General features: G+C 39.9%; 1 protein-coding gene across 2 annotated transcripts; it reads left to right on the top strand.

Moving 5' to 3' along the window:
• Positions 1 to 462: 462 nt before the first annotated feature.
• ATP2A1 (ATPase sarcoplasmic/endoplasmic reticulum Ca2+ transporting 1) lies at positions 463 to 18,899 on the top strand. Of its 2 annotated transcripts, XM_069984383.1 has the most exons (23): positions 463 to 825; positions 3,509 to 3,526; positions 3,673 to 3,755; positions 6,372 to 6,476; positions 7,567 to 7,705; positions 8,308 to 8,388; positions 8,471 to 8,556; positions 8,640 to 8,937; positions 9,025 to 9,191; positions 10,131 to 10,219; positions 10,628 to 10,730; positions 11,532 to 11,663; positions 12,233 to 12,358; positions 12,557 to 12,775; positions 12,985 to 13,320; positions 13,419 to 13,639; positions 13,744 to 13,946; positions 14,055 to 14,140; positions 14,329 to 14,462; positions 14,554 to 14,671; positions 14,907 to 15,024; positions 15,512 to 15,552; positions 18,345 to 18,899. In XM_069984383.1, exons 1-22 carry the CDS (start codon positions 708 to 710, stop codon positions 15,514 to 15,516), a joined length of 2,985 nt encoding a protein of 994 aa, XP_069840484.1. In that variant the 5' UTR covers positions 463 to 707; the 3' UTR covers positions 15,517 to 15,552; positions 18,345 to 18,899. The 2 variants fall into 2 exon arrangements, with proteins under 2 accessions (XP_069840484.1, XP_069840483.1); XM_069984382.1 differs by lacking the exon at positions 15,512 to 15,552.
• The last annotated feature ends 277 nt before the right edge of the window (positions 18,900 to 19,176 follow it).

Here is a 19,176-nt window from a genome sequence, read left to right as displayed (position 1 = left end):
CAGCTGGAACAATTAAAGGTATTTACAAGAGTGATAAAAGAAAGATAAAAGCAAGGACAGTTATGTAAGTGACAAGCAGAGAGTGTGTAGCCGTTGTCCGAATATATATATAACAATTATGGACAGGTGACAAAAATAACTTGAATGGGTTTAGTGGAAGGGGATAGGCAACAGCTTGCCGGGATGTGATCTGAGTGAGGGACACCCACAGGGTTCTCTTACAAGCTTGTCTTAGACTTTGAGTGACAGGTTAGTGTGTGTGTGTGTGTGTGTCTGTGTGTCCCGCCTACAAAGCTCATATCAAGTCAGCAAAAACAAAAAACCAAAGAGGGTCTCCTTTCTGTAAAGGGTTGGACAGGGTGATAATGCATAAAGTGACATCAGGCTTCTCTCTGACCAATCAGATGACAGGGTAGGGGTGTGGGCTCCCTAACCCTCTTATAAGCACCTCTCCAGCAAAGGTTCTCTCTGACAGCTTCTGTGTGGGGTCCAGGGATAAGGGTGATCCAGTCTCCTGCTAAGGACAGGGCAGGAGATGAGCTGTTGAGCCACGGGTCGGCTCTTAAGGGAGAATCCGCCGCAATACTCAGCTGCAGAAAAGGGGAGACCAGCCCATCAAAGACTGTGAACCACAAGAGGTGGGGGGAAACAGACCACTTTCTCTTAAGGACACGGTGAGCCCTTTGCGGCAGGGCTGAAACGGAAGGATGGAGAACGCACACACCAAATCCACAGAGGAATGCCTCGCTTATTTTGGGGTCAATGAAAATACAGGTCTGTCACCTGAACAAGTCAAGAAGAACTTTGACAAGTTTGGACCCAATGGTATGTTTCAACCACATCTTAAATGCATAATATATCAATGGAAATATTTCATCTGTGTTTTTGCAATGATATATAATCTTACTGTCACTACTGCCGACATGACAACAGCCTGTTCCCACTTTTTATACTTTATAAACTATGCCAAACATTTCTAGTACAGATATAGTAAGTGTAATATTATTGACAAGTTTTCTGAAGTCATTCAAATTCAATAAAAAAAAACACATGCATAATGTAAACTTGAAAAGTCAGGCTATAACAGGTTACTGTTACTTAATACTCATATTACATAACTAAACTGTCCGCCATTAGTGAATGAATGAGAAAGTATCACTGCGGTCATCCCATACTATAGTACATCTTCACTGGAAATCCTCTATAACTTATACAACTTCATGAAATGATTGACATTTTGAAGGTGAAGAATGTCTGGAAGTAATCTATGTAATAAAATGTCTTGTAAGTTAAAAAAGTCAAAGGTTGAATGCCATGTACGTTTAAGACCCTCATAGACGGAAAACAAGAGTATTTTATATCACATAAAGACACTATAAATTGTGGAAACCAATATAACATAGAGGAGGAGGAGAATATAGAGTGGCATATGTTCTGGGCGGCAGTGTAGCAGACATGTCTTGTCATTCGTAGACTGATGAAACCCTGTCCTGTAAAGTTCAGCCATATCTGCAGATCTTACTTTTGGAAGTGTAAGTGATGTACTTTGCATTGAAATGCCTGTGAAGTGGAGGACATCTGTTCTGTGCCTCTTGTCACCCTGCCGGGATTGATGGTTGATGTGTTGTCTGCAGAGGAGGAGTACTAGGAAGAAGAGTTTCATATCCTGTAACATATCCTCATATAGGCTGCTCAGATGTTCTCATTATTGTAATAGTAAGGTTCTTATATAATCTAAACAATAGTGGTGTGATCTCCTTTGCACATACAAAACAGGGTTTCCTGACAGCGTTATTACAAAGTTGCTATGATTATCTTTTACTAGTCCAGGGGGACGGCGAGGGGATCTCTGTAAATGTCACATTCTTGCAATCAAAGCCGCATGAGCCGGCAGAACAGAGTAGCCAACAGTGTTGTCCTGTGAATAACGTTATCGTGTATTCACTTTTTTGTAAATAATCTGGCTATAGCTATAAGATATAAGAAATAAGTCTTGTAATGTATATGGTTACAAACTGTGTGAGATGCATGTCATTGGCATATAGGTGTACGAGGCAGAACATATGTTCTACATGCCGAGTGTTATGTATAGCTCTGCATACTGCACATGCTGCACATTATTGGGTGACATGTATAGTATGACATATATTGGTGTCTCCATAACGATTTGTACAGGGACATATAGTTAGTGAGATATACCTAACCCTATACATTGTAACCTAGAAGGCTCCTCACATGGCAGAGAGAAGTATTTTTGTATTGGGGTGTTAGATCCAGCCCATGATGTCACTCTCCTTATACAGCCATCTCAGTTTTGTCCTTCAAGAGAGTCCCAGGCTGCAAACTGCTGATAGACAAGATCCTTCCTATGGTGTTCCCAATCTCAATGTCAGACAGAGTGCCCCAAAATACTTTCATAATAAGCCAAGCATCTCTATATATAGACATATTGGTACCTGCAAGAAATACTAGAGTTGGAGCGCTAAATATAGAGCCAGGCTTATATTCTGTGCTAAGAGGTTACACATATAGGTTGCAATCATGGCCATATACATAAACTTACAACTTTATTACCTACATCTTTATCGTTGTTTATTTTGTCGTGCACAGGACGAGATTCACCCACTTTTAGCTATTACTTTCATTTATTTTATTTTTTTTATGAAGGTTAAAGTGATGTATGGTCACATAATGCGATATTTAATAAGTCCTTATCCCCAACCAATGATTTATCTATCATTATATGGTTTATAACAGAGTGTTGTATTTTTCTCTGGAAGCGAGTAGGTTAAAGGGCACTTGAGGGCTCGCGCACCACTATGTTGGCCCAGATCACACAGTGTGGTGCAAGATCCAGAGATTCATGTCTGGGAGCATTCTGTTCCCTTAGCATGGGGATCATACATAGTATCTGCGTGACACAAGCTGACAGCAGGATTTATAAAGCTGTCATATAACCCTCAGGATACCCTCTTAGACACAGCATCATCAGCACAGTCATTTCACTGCACATTTGCTTCATCCTCGGGCATTACCTCTGCTTTGAAGCACTAAGGCTCCTGTTGCCACTACAATATATTTGCCCATAATCTTGTCACATGGATAAGCTGCTTCATGTCTAACTCCTAATTAAATAAATAACATTCATATCAATAACTAAAGTACAATATACAAAAAAATTATAACTGTATAAATTTCATTCAATGCACATAATAAGGTTTTAGTTTGTCAGTAAAAAAAAAACCAGCTTATTAGGTAAAGAAAGACGATAACAACTTATCGTAATACAATTGTGATTTGATTCAACTCTCAGACAACCGACATTATGATAAGGCCTAAGCATGGCCCTAAGGTACACAATGTACATTACAGGCCTTACCAGATAACATGGATATCTGCACATGCAATAATGGCTTTAAGCAGTCATGTACACTAATAATATTAAGGATGGACACTGATTTTTCCCTTTTTTTCTCCCTTTCTTTCTCTCGCTGCTGACATGGACCAGAGCTCCCAGCTGAGGAGGGTAAGCTGTGTGCTGCATTATAAGTATGAGTGGTGTCTGATGTGTGCTTGGAGGAAACACTGGTGTCACCTGTGGCAATGAATGGTAGAGACTAGCAATAATCGTACAGTACATATGACTGACAAGAACTTGTCTCCTCACTACAGGAAAGTCCATTTGGGAACTGGTCATAGAACAGTTTGAAGATCTGCTTGTCCGAATTCTGCTGTTGGCTGCTATCATATCTTTCGTAAGTACTTATATATATATTATATACATAGCATGCAACAGCCATAAAAAGGTGCACTTAGAAAGGTGTTGTGTTTTGAATGAATTGTGTAAGTTTTATAAATTATAATAAGAATAATAATACATACATACATACATACATACATAGTGAGGGAGGTAAACACAATGGACAATCTAAGAATATTTCATTACTTTAAAAATCACCAATAGGTTCTGGGTTTTGGCCCAAGTTTGCGCAGAGGGTTAATCAGGAGCATTATACCACTAATGACACGAACACAAACACACACATACACACACACACACACACACACACACATACACATACATGGAAGGTTGTCGGCACAAAAAGGTCCACCTGGTCACTCTAGTCTGCCCTTTTAGTATTTCCTTTCTTATTATCTTAGGATAGATATATGTTTATCCCAGACAGGTTTACAATCAGTTATTGTAGATTTACCAGCCACTTCTGCTTGGAGTTTGATCAAAGCATCTACTACTCTTTCAGTGAAGCAATATTTTCTTACACTGCCTCTGATCTTCCCCTCAATAACCTCTCACCGTTGTTCTTCAGTTTATTTTTTTCTAAAAACACTTCATTCATATATATATATACATACATATATATATATCATGCCAATGACTATCATAAATAAGTTCATGACGGCGGCAGGATGAGACGGCCTATGGGGCTACAGGAAATTTGTGTGTTTTCTGGGTTTGAAGTATATTATACAACATGTACGGTAAATAACACAGTAAGACACTTTAACATATGTGGAGTCCAAATAGGCATAATACAGTAAACTTCCTTAAATCAAAACGACAGTAAAATAATAAATGTATCTGCTACAACTGAGAAAAATGATTATCATTTTTCTTTACAACAAGTTACCCCTGGGATACTTGTAGCTCAACTCCTTTAGGACAATGGCCCCAAGAGACGTAGGTGACCAAATAAGAAATTCACCAAAGACTTATCAGCTGTTCCCAGACAATAACCAGGCATTTCTTAGATCACGACCCTCTTCCGTGGATTTTAGATACATTAACCTATGTGAAGACGCTCCAGGGCCGAGGCCATCGCTAACTATTCAGGGTATGGACAGTTTCAGCCAACACTGACTACAAAAAGCACTCTCTTTATCACATACAGCTCAAGGCAGATGCACAAGACAGGAAAAGCCATGGTGGTGATACTGCACACACACGCTCATTGATGGTTGCAACAGTTATATACTTTGGAGTGTAATATTATATAATTATTCATATATCATATTCATAACAATCTATAAATTGATGTCTGTGCGAGGTTCCATACATCATCTATAGGCTTTTTTTGTTACAAAAATATATACATTTTATTATTGGATGGATCTGTATGGAATAACCCCATTCCCTATAGGAAAATAAACTCCTTAATATATTAACAGAGGCCGAAACGAGACTCCTCTGGTCTCCTTTAGGTAAATGGGTGACTATGGATATGTTTAGGATATGTAAACTGGGAACTGTTCTGGTATATAGAGTAAATAGACATAGCTAAATGAAGCGTGAGAGTAACCTAACAGGACCTCCACCTGTCATGTGCCTCTTCTAATCCATGTGGCTTCTTATCTGGCAGACAGACCTTTGGGCCCCCGATGCACCAGGACCTGAGTGGGCCTGATACCTGTTCAACCCCAATTGCTTTGATTTGACCCTGGTACTAAAACCTGACCCCAAACTACTTTAACTAGTGCAGAAAGGCTTATTGTGGCTTCCTATAAAATGTTCTATAATGTTCCTGTCTATATTTGGATTCTACTTTAGTGCTGCATAATAATACTAAGTGTACAGCCAATAGCCACACAAGCTGCTTTGAGGACACACATGATATGGGCCATGTGAAAGGGTTAACTGGGCTCTAACCCTGACCTTTTCTTTTCCCAATGAGCGGCACATTCTGCAGGTTAAATTTGTCTTGAAGATAACTCGATCCAGCCAGTGGCCAGCTCAAGTGTCAGACAGCTGCTGTGAGACTGCAGGAGGAGGCCCAACAAGAGAGGGGAGGTCAGGGGAGACAGAGGGTGTTTCTTGCCGCTCTGAGTGACAGGCCCGGGTGGCTATGTGTTTTGCAAGCGCAACAGCTGCTTGAAGTATGGGAGGGCCCCATAAAATAGCTGTAAATCTACTCTAATGTAATTTAAGATGCTGTTTATAATGACAAGGGTCCTGCTGTGACACAGCTCTACCGAGAACCCCTGAGAACTGACCTAACATAATATCTGGCAAAATAAAAATGATTATTATAGCGTAACAGAACTTCCTTCCATCCATCCTTATAGTATTTCACAAGTATAGAAAAGGGTTACTCGCCGTATCATCTTTCATGGATGAGAACAATCAATGTAAACGCCTGGTTCTGACACTTATAAAGTGGCTGTCTAGTAGAATGTGCCAATTCTAGACACCACTGTTAAAGTAAATGTAGACTCTCAAAACCACAGCAAATACCTTTAAAAAGAACATAATTATTGTGTCCTCTATCGAAAATTGTGCTTGAGGCCTAAGGAATAAGGTTAAAAAGCTAATGTGTCCTGGAGGATGATAACAATATGGTGTCCTGGTGCTGCAGGTGCTGGCCTGGTTTGAAGAAGGTGAAGAGACCATCACAGCTTTCGTGGAACCCTTTGTCATCTTGTTGATCCTCATCGCTAATGCTGTTGTAGGAGTCTGGCAGGTAAGAATGTTTCTATTATTACAGTTATATACCTGTACCTTAGCTCCTTGAGTATTACTCAAAGACAAGAAGAGGGCAAAAAAAAAAAAAACTTTTAAGTATCACTTATAAGTCATGCTTGACTGAAATTAAAGTAGTTAAAAAAAAAAAAATTTAAAAAACAACTGGTGCCAGAGATTTGTAATTTATCAGCTTATCAGCTTCTGCATGTCCTGCAGGAAGTGGTGTATTCTTTTCAGTCTGATACAGTGCTCTCCACTGCCACCTCTGCCCATGTAAGGAACTGTCCACAGTAGGAGCAAATCCCCATAGAAAACCTCTCCTGCTCTTCACACTGAAAGTAATACACCACTTCCTGCAGGACATACAGCAGCTGAGATTTTTTAATAGAAGTAAATTAAAAATCCCTGGCACTTTCTGGCACCAATTGATTTGAAAGATTTTTTTTGCCAAACTACCCCTTAATTAAAAGATGTCTTTAGACTAAAGGATATAAGTAGCCTATCAATACATCTAGTGAATTTGTTGGGGTAATATTATCATGTTATTTGCCAATAGGACGGTGTTTCCACAAAAACAGACATGGGGATGTTCACATAGCTTTTCATAGCAGTTTTTGGGGAAGTTTTTTAAGTCATAACCAGGAAATGGAAAAAGGATTTAAAGGAGAAGTCCAACCTCAGGGGTTTTCTTTAAATGTCAGGGCACAGGGAGAAAACAACAAACAACAACTTACCTCTTCCTGTGCCCTTGATCCGCAATCTGACCATGCCAACGCCATGACCCAGCTGATGGACAGCCTGCTTAGCCAGTCAGTGACTGGGGTAGGACGCCGCTCCAGTCACTTATTGGCTGAGCAGGCTGTCCATTCGTCAGGAGGTCGGTCAGAGGAGAGGTAAGAAACCAATCATGCTCATCAATCAGGCCCCTGCCGCCTGACAACAATTTGTTATGGCAGGACTTTTCCTTTAAATGTCTCCTTCCTGCTGGATCCACGACTGCTGAACAAAATACTGCCACAAAAAGCTGGGCGTGAAACTACCCGGCAGCTTAGTAATATATCCCTAACAAAGCTCTGCCTGTCACTTAGGAAAGAAACGCTGAAGATGCCATTGAAGCTCTTAAGGAGTACGAGCCCGAGATGGGAAAAGTTTACCGCAGTGACAGAAAATCAGTACAAAGAATCAAGGCAAGAGAGATCGTGCCTGGTGATATTGTGGAGGTGGCAGGTGAGTTGTTGCCTTCTTGATATCTTATACAGCAGAAAACATATTCCATCCGATACCATCAGACCCAAACCCATTCCCATACAAATCCATTTGTTAACAAGCGTTTAGACCTGGTTCAGTTTGTTCCCGATGATTTAAATGCTTTCGACAATGGCATTAGGACATTAGTCTTTACGGGATTGGAAACACACACATACTATTATATATATATATATATATATATATATATATATACTGCTTGCTCTCCAATATCTTAGAATAGAACGCTCCTTTATGTTTTGCTAACAACTACCAGTAAGTATAGGCTATGACATGCAATAGCTGAGGCTTTTAGGGGCTTGTCCACCCCTGAGCTTTTAATAAAAATTCTTTCAGCTTTGAGGGGCCCAAAGACATTAGTGAAAAGTCCACCAGAACTGACACATTTAGTGAGTTTGGCTTACTGACAATGTGTATGGTGGCCTCCTGTCACAACAGATTGTATCGTGGAGAGGAGGGTCTCACACATGCTGCATTTCCACTGCCCCGCACAGTACTGCACAGTACTGTAATAATACAGCAGATTAATGTTACTTACATTAACACCTTCTTTTTACTCCTAGTTGGTGACAAAGTCCCAGCTGACATCAGACTCATCAGCATTAAATCCACCACCCTGCGTATTGACCAGTCCATCCTGACAGGTATGTAAAAATAAAAACAGATTGAGCTGTAACCTGCCAAGTATTTCATAGATTTCTCACCTAACATATGTGTCTTCTACAGGAGAGTCTGTCTCTGTCATCAAACACACAGAGGTTGTCCCTGACCCCAGAGCTGTCAACCAGGACAAGAAAAACATGCTGTTCTCCGTATGTATTGCCAATGTTTATTTTGTGTTATTCTTTTTTTTTTTTTCTTAGACACATTTTAAGTCACTTTTGACTCTTCTTAGGGTACCAATGTAGGAGCTGGTAAGGCTACTGGCGTTGTCATTGCCACTGGAGCCAACACTGAAATTGGTAAGATTCGTGATGAGATGGCTGCCACAGAACAAGAGAAGACCCCACTTCAGCAGAAACTTGATGAGTTTGGAGAGCAGCTGTCCAAAGTCATTTCCCTCATCTGTGTTGCTGTATGGCTGATCAACATTGGACACTTCAATGACCCCATCCATGGTGGCTCTTGGATCAAAGGAGCTATTTATTACTTCAAGATTGCTGTGGCTCTGGCTGTAGCTGCTATTCCTGAAGGTCTGTAACGTATACTACTGCTGGTGCACAGAAATGCTGGCATTGTGTATTCTTCTTACAATATCTAACTGCTCTTTATACACACAGGTCTCCCCGCTGTAATCACCACTTGTCTGGCCTTGGGTACAAGACGTATGGCTAAGAAGAATGCTATTGTCAGAAGCTTGCCCTCTGTGGAAACTCTTGGTTGCACATCAGTCATCTGCTCTGACAAGACTGGTACTCTGACCACCAACCAGATGTCTGTCTGCAGGGTACGATTATAATGTAGACTTTTGTTATTCATCCATCACTTGGGGTCACATTTCACCTATTTACTTTATACTTTAGTCAACCAAACCCACCACTCAGCCGTGAAAATAATGTGTATAGCGATTTCCCAACAATCCACCAACAGATGATGTTGATGGAGATAGGGGTTAGGCTTGAGGAAACATCACTGCCAGACACCTTTGTTCTCAGAGAGATAAACCGCTGCAAGAACAGTCTGGCTGTGGCTTACAGGTACACCCATACACCTTATACAATAGTCGACCGTACCTAAGGTGTATGGGGCTCAGGACAGAGGTTGGACCCCTTTGATGTAGGAGAAATAAGCTGCAGCCAAAGCTCTTTGATCTCCTGACCACTCACCACTTGTAATATAACGTTTATGGGGCTCTCCCAATTGACCACAGACAGATGATGTCAGTGGAAATAGGCTTGGGCGTGATGGAAAATTATCGCCCGACCCGTTTGTTCTGGGAGAGATAAGTCACAGTGAAAGCTTTCTGGCTGCAGCTTACCTCTCCCTATAAAGAACACAGGAACGCTCAGCCGCACCAAACATTTCTGTGTATGGGAGAAAGAGAGGGGGTAGGGCAGGAAATTAAATTAAAGGTCCATTCACATGTACAGTACAGAATCTGCAGCAGATATGATGAGGCAGCTTCAAATCTGTGCCATCAAAGCTGCTGTAGACCCTGTACATGTGAATGGACCCTAAAGGAAATTTAAATGTATGATCCCAGGTGGGACCTCCCATAATCTTTAAAGTGTCTTAAGATTGCAGGGGCCCCATAGGTCAAACCCCCCATGTGTTTAGATTCTTATGCCCTAGATACAGTATCCTGGATACAGGATAAGTGTATATAGTGGTAAAACCTGACTTTCACTACACATAATACATATACACATGTTATTGTTTCTTACAGATGTTTGTCATTGATAAAGTTGAGGCTGATGTCTGCTCCCTGAATGAATTCTCCATCACTGGATCCACCTATGCCCCTGAAGGCGATGTGTAAGTTTATGGACTGTTAAATTCTTTGTCACTAATGGGAAAATGTACTACACCCTGACAACTATGCTGGATCACTTAAAGAAGCTGAACTAAACCACCACAACACAGAAACTACAAATTTCACAACCTGCACATTTCTTGTGTATTCCCTCTACCATTCATTCCCTTAACTGATTATCACTATTTTCACTCCTTCAAAAACTCATGACCATCTCATCACTTTTCCCCATACAATGTAATCTACTGTCTTGCCTTTATAATTTGCCATCTCTCAACTACTGCTGCTGCTATCCTCATTTTCACATGTCCTCATTCTTCTCTTTCACTTTTTCCATAAATTCCTCCTACTTGTGTCCCATCTCCACCTACACTTGGCTGGCCTTTCCTCTCTCTGTGGTGTCATCTCAGTATGAAGAATGATAAGGTTGTGAAGGCTGGCCAGTATGATGGGCTTGTGGAATTGGCCACAATCTGTGCACTTTGCAATGACTCTTCCCTCGACTTCAATGAGGTAAAAAAAAGGGGGATAACTGAAATCCACCTAGTGTCACTAGATGTAGTTTGGATTGCTTATCTAACACTTACTGCTTGAGCTAATAACTTTATGACTGTATTTACAATGTGCATTTGTGCTGTGTATATATAGCATGCATTTTTTGGTTTGGATTAGTGAACTCAATAGGAGATATTGAAGTTCACTAATGAAGACAAAAAATACATAAAAAAACACAGCAAAAACACAGTGTGAACACAGCATAAATAGTATTTTTTTTAGTACTAAAGTTGTAATGCACCTTCTACTACAATAAGTCCAAACTAGCAAGTGTGTTCGTTTTTTTGCTTTACTAGCCATTATTTATTTGGCACTTAGACCCTATTAATATCGCATTTTTTACCAAGCGCCAGCAGAAAAAGAAGTTTGGGAAATTTAGACCATGCATAGACTATGTTCGGTCCATTTAACTTAATTGGGCCGATGTGGAATATATTGGAACACCTTTTGACAGTAACACTATCTTGATGTATATTGGGAGGGAAACAATGTCAATAAGATTTACTATTACTATTTGCATTTTCTTCCTCTTTCACAATTATGCAAAGTCCATTGACTTATTTTTTTGGCATGGGTACAAACTGAGGTACCTAAAGAAAATACACACAGGAAGAAATGCTATATGTACATTTTGCTGTTGCTGCATTTGAACCATAAATTAAAGTGACATTTTTAAATTAACATTTTAAGTGATATAAGGAAAAATTTATACTTAAAAAAGATTATTTCAGCACCATATACCTTTCATTTGCCCCTCAGTCCAAAGGAGTGTTTGAGAAGGTCGGAGAAGCCACTGAGACTGCCTTGACAACTCTTGTTGAGAAGATGAATGTATTTAACACAGACGTGAAGAGTCTGTCCAAAGTTGAGCGTGCCAACGCCTGCAACTCTGTAAGTTCAAGAAGACCCATACTGTTTTACAACAGTACTTGTAAAAGATTAATTATATATCTTTAAAGCTTCGTACTAGATAATAAGATTTTAAAAGCCCAGAGAACTAGAATCTACGGTTTATCATGTTTCTCCAACCCGTGAAGAAATAACCTTGTAATTTCCTAGAACTAGTGCCCATCTTGTGACATACAATCCCAGCTGCCTGCCTTCTACCATTATAGAAATCTAATTATGTAGCACTCAGCAAGCTGGCAGCAGTGTAGCCAGAACTCTGCTATACCACACACCTGCCCTCTACTTGTCATGTACAAGAAACCTAACCCCCTTCTAGCAATGTGCTCCTTGATGGGCCCATGAAACAAACTATCCCAAACACATGTCATTGTGGTATTATGTACAACCAGTCTCTGAATCTTGAGCTCTCGCTCTAAGTTCAGTATTTTAGTTTCTTATGAACATTAAAAGTCTTTGGAAGCGTAAACTACTTTTGTCTCAAACTATGGAGAAGGATATCATGAGGACTCGCCTACATTTAATAAAAATCTTGAATGTAATCTTTTTCATAGGTTATCAAACAGCTGATGAAGAAAGAATTCACCCTGGAGTTCTCCCGTGACAGGAAGTCCATGTCCGTCTACTGCACACCCGCCAAAGCCTCCCGTGCCGCAGTTGGTAACAAGATGTTTGTGAAGGTAAGACCAGTGATGCAGTAATACATTAAGTCTTAGGATTGAATCAGTCGCTTCTAATAGTCAACAAGTAATTGAGGTAATTAGCTAATTATTAAAAACACTGCTTTCCAAAATTCCAAAAAGTCAGTAACATTATATTACAATACCAATATGTATCTGCTTTGGAGATTTGATTGTTACATTTTAATTGCAAAACAGGGTGCCCCAGAGGGTGTCATTGACCGTTGCAACTACGTACGTGTGGGCACAACACGTGTACCTCTCACTTCTGCTATCAAGGATAAAATCCTGACTGTAATCAAGGAATGGGGCACAGGCAGAGACACCCTGCGTTGCTTGGCTCTTGCTACAAGAGACACACCACCAAAGAGAGAAGACATGAACCTTGATGACACCACCAAGTTTGCCGACTATGAGGTAATTTACAAACATACCTGTCTTGCTAAAGGAAACATGTCCTCAATGGGATCTAATACACATTAAATCAATAATAATAATCAACAATAATAATAATAATCAGTAATTGTAAAAGCTTATGTGTTACCAGCACAGTGTAAACAAACACAACATTTTTCTTCATGTATTCTTTTTGTTTATGGTTAAATAACACATTAATTTCTTCACAGACTGACTTGACATTTGTTGGCTGCGTGGGTATGCTGGACCCCCCTCGTAAGGAAGTTATGGGCTCAATTCAGCTTTGCCGTGAAGCTGGTATTCGTGTCATCATGATCACTGGTGATAACAAGGGCACAGCTATTGCCATCTGTCGTCGTATTGGCATCTTCGGTGAGGATGATGATGTATCAGGACGTGCCTACACTGGTCGCGAGTTTGATGATCTGCCCCCAGCAGAACAAAGAGAAGCCTGCAAACGCGCCTCCTGCTTCGCCAGAGTCGAGCCAACTCACAAATCCAAGATTGTTGAGTTCCTGCAGTCCTTTGATGAAATTACAGCTATGGTGAGTAAAAGGAATCACAAAGGAATTATTAGACTTTCATTATTCTATATTTGCTTTAATGAACTGCGTCTCACATATATTTTTGTCATTTCCAAAAGACTGGTGATGGTGTAAATGATGCCCCTGCTCTTAAGAAAGCTGAGATTGGTATTGCCATGGGTTCCGGTACTGCTGTAGCTAAGACTGCCTCTGAAATGGTGTTGGCTGATGACAACTTCTCCACAATTGTGGCTGCAGTAGAAGAGGGTCGTGCCATTTACAACAACATGAAGCAATTTATCCGCTACCTCATTTCCTCCAATGTAGGAGAGGTCGTCTGGTGAGTTTAATAAATGTCTTCATTATTTTATTCTAAGTGTTTAGACAGTGCTAAGTAATATCTTTTCTCACTTTATTATTATAACTCCTCTTTATTTAACACAGTATCTTCCTTACTGCTGCTTTGGGTCTGCCTGAGGCTTTGATCCCTGTACAACTGCTCTGGGTGAACCTGGTCACTGATGGTCTGCCAGCTACAGCTCTGGGCTTTAACCCCCCTGACCTGGACATCATGGACAGACCACCCCGTAGCCCCAAGGAACCCCTCATCAGTGGCTGGCTCTTCTTCCGTTACATGGCCATTGGAGGTGATGTGAAAACATATTTTGTACTAATTCACCCAACACGTACACATAAAAAAGTAATTTTTTCCAGTTCTACAAACTGTAACTATAAGTCATGTTCATTTGTTGCAGGCTATGTGGGTGCTGCCACAGTAGGTGCTGCTGCTTGGTGGTTCATGTGTGCAGAGGATGGACCCAATGTGTCTTTCCACCAGCTGGTAAGACTTTGCCTCCTATTTTTTCCCCACCTTCTGCTCTTTAATGCTATTTATCTAATATGATTATTAGCCTGATATTTAAGCAACACTTGCCAGCTTATAGCTATAAAATAAGAAATGTGCCTTGTATTGTCTAGTCAGTTCAGTGTTTTCATGTCAATTCTTTCATCTTTCTCTTCCTTTCCCAGAGCCACTTCATGCAGTGCACAGAGGATAATCCTGACTTTGAGGGTCATGAATGTGAAATCTTTGAGTCTCCAGTTCCCATGACTATGGCTCTGTCCGTGCTGGTCACTATTGAAATGTGCAATGCTCTGAACAGGTAAGTGCCTCTATCTTGTTATGACTTCTTTAAAAATCAAACCGTGTTCCTCTATTGCTTCTATACTGATCTTTATTTTTTTCACCAATAGTCTTTCAGAGAACCAGTCCTTGGTCAGAATGCCCCCATGGGTCAACATTTGGCTGCTGGGCTCCATCTGCCTCTCCATGTCCCTCCACTTCCTGATCCTTTACGTTGATCCTCTACCAGTGAGTAGAATGAACTAGAATACAGGAACTTTCACTTGACATTTTACTTAAAACACATTTGTGCCTATAGCCTATATTTGACAGTAGAGCTATATTTTTTTACCTTTTAAATAACAATTGTATTATCAATACACTCAAAACCATCTGTATGTAAAGTTCCATACCATTTGTTGCATTGTTACCATAAATGCATTGTTAATACGTTCCTAACAAGTTCCTGCTTTTTACCCATCAGATGATCTTCAAGTTGACACCCCTGGACCTTACTAAGTGGCTTGTTGTCCTGAAGATCTCTTTCCCTGTCATCTTATTGGATGAACTTTTGAAATTTGTTGCCCGTAACTACCTTGAAGGTAAGCGATATCTTACGTTTTACCAGAGAAACACAAAGCTGTGATATATGGCTTCTGTAAGCTATCAAGGACGTGATCATGATATATACTGCAAATTTACCTTTCAACAATAATGGCAAAATATGGACCAAATTTGCTTCTCTTCTTTACATCCTTTATATTATGGCTTTGATGTAATCATTATAGTCATCATTATCCAAAAGACAACTTATTTGGATTTGTCCAAAATGTAGCCGTGATCAATGAATAAGCTGGATTACTATGGACAAAGAAGATTACAAGTAACCAAGATTCCAGTATCTATAGTTCTTTAAGAAGACTTTGGATACGTTATTAAAATCCATATACTTCAATGAATGTATAGTAATATGGGAGTAATGCATCACTGATTGATACACAAATCCGGCTCAGTTAAGCTAATAATCATCTTCTCCAGAATTCATAATTACTTCACATTAAACTGGTATTTTTTTTATCCTTCCCATAGCATAATCCTTTCCTCACAACTTCCCTGTTCCTGTTTAACAGGTATCCCCTGGTTGCATGTGTTGATACATGTCCTTTACCATCTGCATGTTTGTCCTCTCCATCCAATGTCTTCATTCTTTTTCTTTTTCAATAACCTTTCCAAGAACAATGCCATGGGCAAATCTGACTAACCTCCGTCCTGCATGCCTTATAGATCATTGTCCTGTCCTGCCCTTTATCATGCTACTGTTCTTGTAAAATATTCAGATATAGTTCAACGTTGCCCTTAAAGGGGTACTCCAGAGGAAAAAAAAATTAAGTCAACTGCTGTCAGAAAGTTATTAAATTACTTCTACTTAAAATATCCAGTCTTCCAGTATGTATCAGCTGCTGTATGAGGTGGCAGCACAGAAAACTGTGTCAGACTGGAAAGAATAAACCCCTTCCTGCAGGACATACAGCTGCTGATAAGTACTAAAAGATAATAAATTTTTAAATAGAAGTAATTTACAGATTTATATAACTTTGTGGCAGCTACTCCTTTAACTTTAATATACTGTAGCACTCACTTCTAGAATATGAACTTTATATCAATATAAACAATATATATACATCTTATTATGGCACACCTATTCTGTAATTAAAATAACTAAAATAGTAAATGTTAACTATTTTTAACGCAAATACTCCTTATTTTATTAAATAATGTTTAAAACATTAATATTTTCCTAGCCCCATCGATTACCTAACATCACTTACCATAGTAAAGTCCCTCTATTCCATTATACCCTGTCATCACATCCTGCCTAACTATCATTGCCCTCCATGTTAATCCATACCATAAAACCTCCTCTTATCCTTTTACAATATAAGGGTATGTTCACACAGAGTAAAACAGGCAGAATTCTGTGGCGGGGCCCCAGCTGTGGAATCCTGCCAGCCTCAGTGTGTTTAATGGGCTGCCGTGTGCCTCCAATGTCTGCGGCTCTCCGCTCAAAGAATGGACATGTCAATTCTTTGAGCGGAGAGCGTAGGCGTGCGAGGCATCCCATTGAAACATTGAGGCAGGCGGGCTTGCGCAGAAGAGGCTTCCACACAGAATTCTGCCTATTTTACTCAGAGTGAACATACCCTAAGAAGCAAGATAGGGTGACCATAACATGGACTTCTACAATGATGTGGTACTGCAGCTTCAGTATCTAATTTCTATGAGTGTTGTCTCATATGATGCTGGAAATACATCATATGTGTTTGCGTCTGTCTTGGTTCTATGACTTATCGCTGTCAGCAGTGATAAAAACAAATGATGCAATAGATGGATATTTTGGAGTTTTTCCTGTAAGTGAAATGTAGAATATGCACTGACATTACAGTAGTGTATGAAAGAAGCTGACTATAAACTAGTTATTATACAAATGATGCTGCTTTACATTTTGCACCCTTAAAAGTGGTGCATGATAGAAATAGTAGAAATGAGCACTGCTTAATGTGTGCTGAGTCACATTTTACCCCTTTCTGTACCATAAATGTATGGTGCAGCTGGTGGGTCATTTACACAAACCACCATACAGTTATGGCACTGGGATGTAACAGACTCACCTTACCAGCAGAGCAGAGCCCACCTTACCAGCTATGGGTCTCATCTGTAACATACAGATGACACCCTGATGAAAAAACTGAGATCAGAGGCAACTCAGATCCCTGCCATTTAACTCACTAAGATGCTACTCTTACTACTGACAGGGGCACTGTCCTTCCTATTAAAACCCCACAGTCATAGCAGTCAGGGACATAATAACATCCTCAGGTCTGCAATGTTAGGCCCGATGCATTATCTAACAGGATGCGGGACATTTACAACAGCTGCGCTACTGGAGTACGGCAGGGAGAAGGCACAGATTCGCCCCTTCTCCCTGGTGTAAGCCTGCCGTATCCCCCGCTTGCTTGTATGCCTACTTGCAGGGGTAAATAATGATACAAATCTACACCTGCAGGGCCGGCCAGAGGTACTAAGAGGCATACGCCTCTTAGTAAATCCAGCTAAGGAAAAGGTGAGGGGCCAAATTTAAGACTTCATAGATGTCCCCTCATGTGTCTTACTGTTGTTTCAATTGACAGGCATAATACAAAGCAATGCAGAGGTAGTGTTTTATATCAGCAATCAAGTGATCACATAGTAAAGTCCCCTAGTTCCTGTTCTGCTACCTGGACAAGCCCTTTAAGCTACCTATGCTTATCACTGAATTTCCCCCCCAAAAAACAGTTAAGAAAAGTTAATCAATAAATTATATGTATTTCAAAAAAGTAGCTTTAAATACTGCAGCTCATCCCACATAAAATAAGCGCTCATTAGGCTACATTATGAAAAATTGTAAAAAAAAAAAAAAGTGAAATAAAGATATGGCTTTTATAATGTGTATAAAAAATAAAACCCAAAAACGTCTACATCCCTAAGGCCTAAAGGAGCCGTGTCCTCAAAGGGTTAAGGTAAGTGCGTTGTAGAGGTTAAAGTAACCGATCACGGTGAAATCCAAGCGATCTATCATTATGATGTGTAACTTGTTAATGGAGATCACTGGAGTTTACAGCACTGGAGGCAGATATCTTCCCTTTCAGAAAACTTTATAAGTTTGGTATGTTCATTAAATATGTAATTTTACATATTTATATGGTTTGTGCGTGTGTTCAACATGTTAAAGGAGAGATCTTCAGTGTTTTGTTGGCTGATAATTTCATTATGACACTGAATATATGAAGCATCTCTGATAACAACAGTATTGGGCATTGCTACATGTAAGTCAGTATGGAGGAATATCACACTTGCTTCTAATTTATTTCTATTCTCTTGGCAGACAAAGAACATCTTATGCAGTAAAAGGAATTCAGCTTTTTACTGAAACACGTCAGATCTCAGCCCACATATCCATTGAGACTTTCTCTGTATCTGTCCCCTACTAAGATTTCATCTTGTCTCCCTTCAACACATCACTGCCAAATCTCCACCTGTCTTCCCAAAGTCTGTCCATCCTGGTGTATGCCGGGTGTGATTGCAAGGGCTCTGTTACTGATGGGCTGTTATTCTGTTTCCAAGTACCTTTATAAGTTTTGCTTCCAATCTTGCCCCTTTTTTTATAGCGCTCCCCTCCCATTTCTCCCGTTAAACCAGCATTCAAGTGAAGGAAAATGTCATACAGCTGGAGAATACCCGGACTAAGAATGTATTTCCCCCAAAGTCAATTCCATCAGTGAATGTCACAGTCGGTGTTTTGTAAATTGCAGCGTCATGTTATCCTGATCGCCCTCCGAGGGAGTTGCAGCTTGTAGCAAAGAAAAAAAAAAAGGAAGCGAGAAAACCAAATGAAAACTGTTCTAGCTATTTATTAAAATTAAATAATAAGTTAAACTAACAGTTGTTGTATGTATAAATTTTTTTCCGGGGGGGGGGGGGGGAGAATTGTATCTCATTCTGATGGGTTCTAGAGGATCGTTTCCAACTCATTTAGAGCTTACAACAGAAGTCTACACCAAAAGGGGCTCCAGTTTCCACAATAAAAAAAAAAAAAAATATATATATATATACACATATATATATATACCACATAGCATACATTTTTACTGTGCATCCTGCATTCGAATGTGCAGCAGACTACCATTTCCTACACAGTGTAAAAAGGGTATGATCAT

The sequence above is a fragment of the Dendropsophus ebraccatus genome, chromosome 9 (assembly GCF_027789765.1).
Source record: "Dendropsophus ebraccatus isolate aDenEbr1 chromosome 9, aDenEbr1.pat, whole genome shotgun sequence".
In the NCBI taxonomy this organism is placed as follows: Eukaryota; Metazoa; Chordata; class Amphibia; order Anura; family Hylidae; genus Dendropsophus; species Dendropsophus ebraccatus.
Note: the sequence above shows the minus strand (reverse complement) of the source record. Positions and strands in the feature narration are given on the sequence as shown.

Coding starts and splice junctions, on each gene's coding strand:
- ATP2A1 (XM_069984382.1), top strand. CDS start 708: ATGGAGAACGCACACACCAAATCCACAGAGGAATGCCTCGCTTATTTT. Junction 8,557..8,639: donor AGAAAAACATGCTGTTCTCC/GTATGTATTGCC, acceptor GACTCTTCTTAG/GGTACCAATGTAGGAGCTGG. Junction 12,359..12,556: donor GTAACAAGATGTTTGTGAAG/GTAAGACCAGTG, acceptor ATTGCAAAACAG/GGTGCCCCAGAGGGTGTCAT.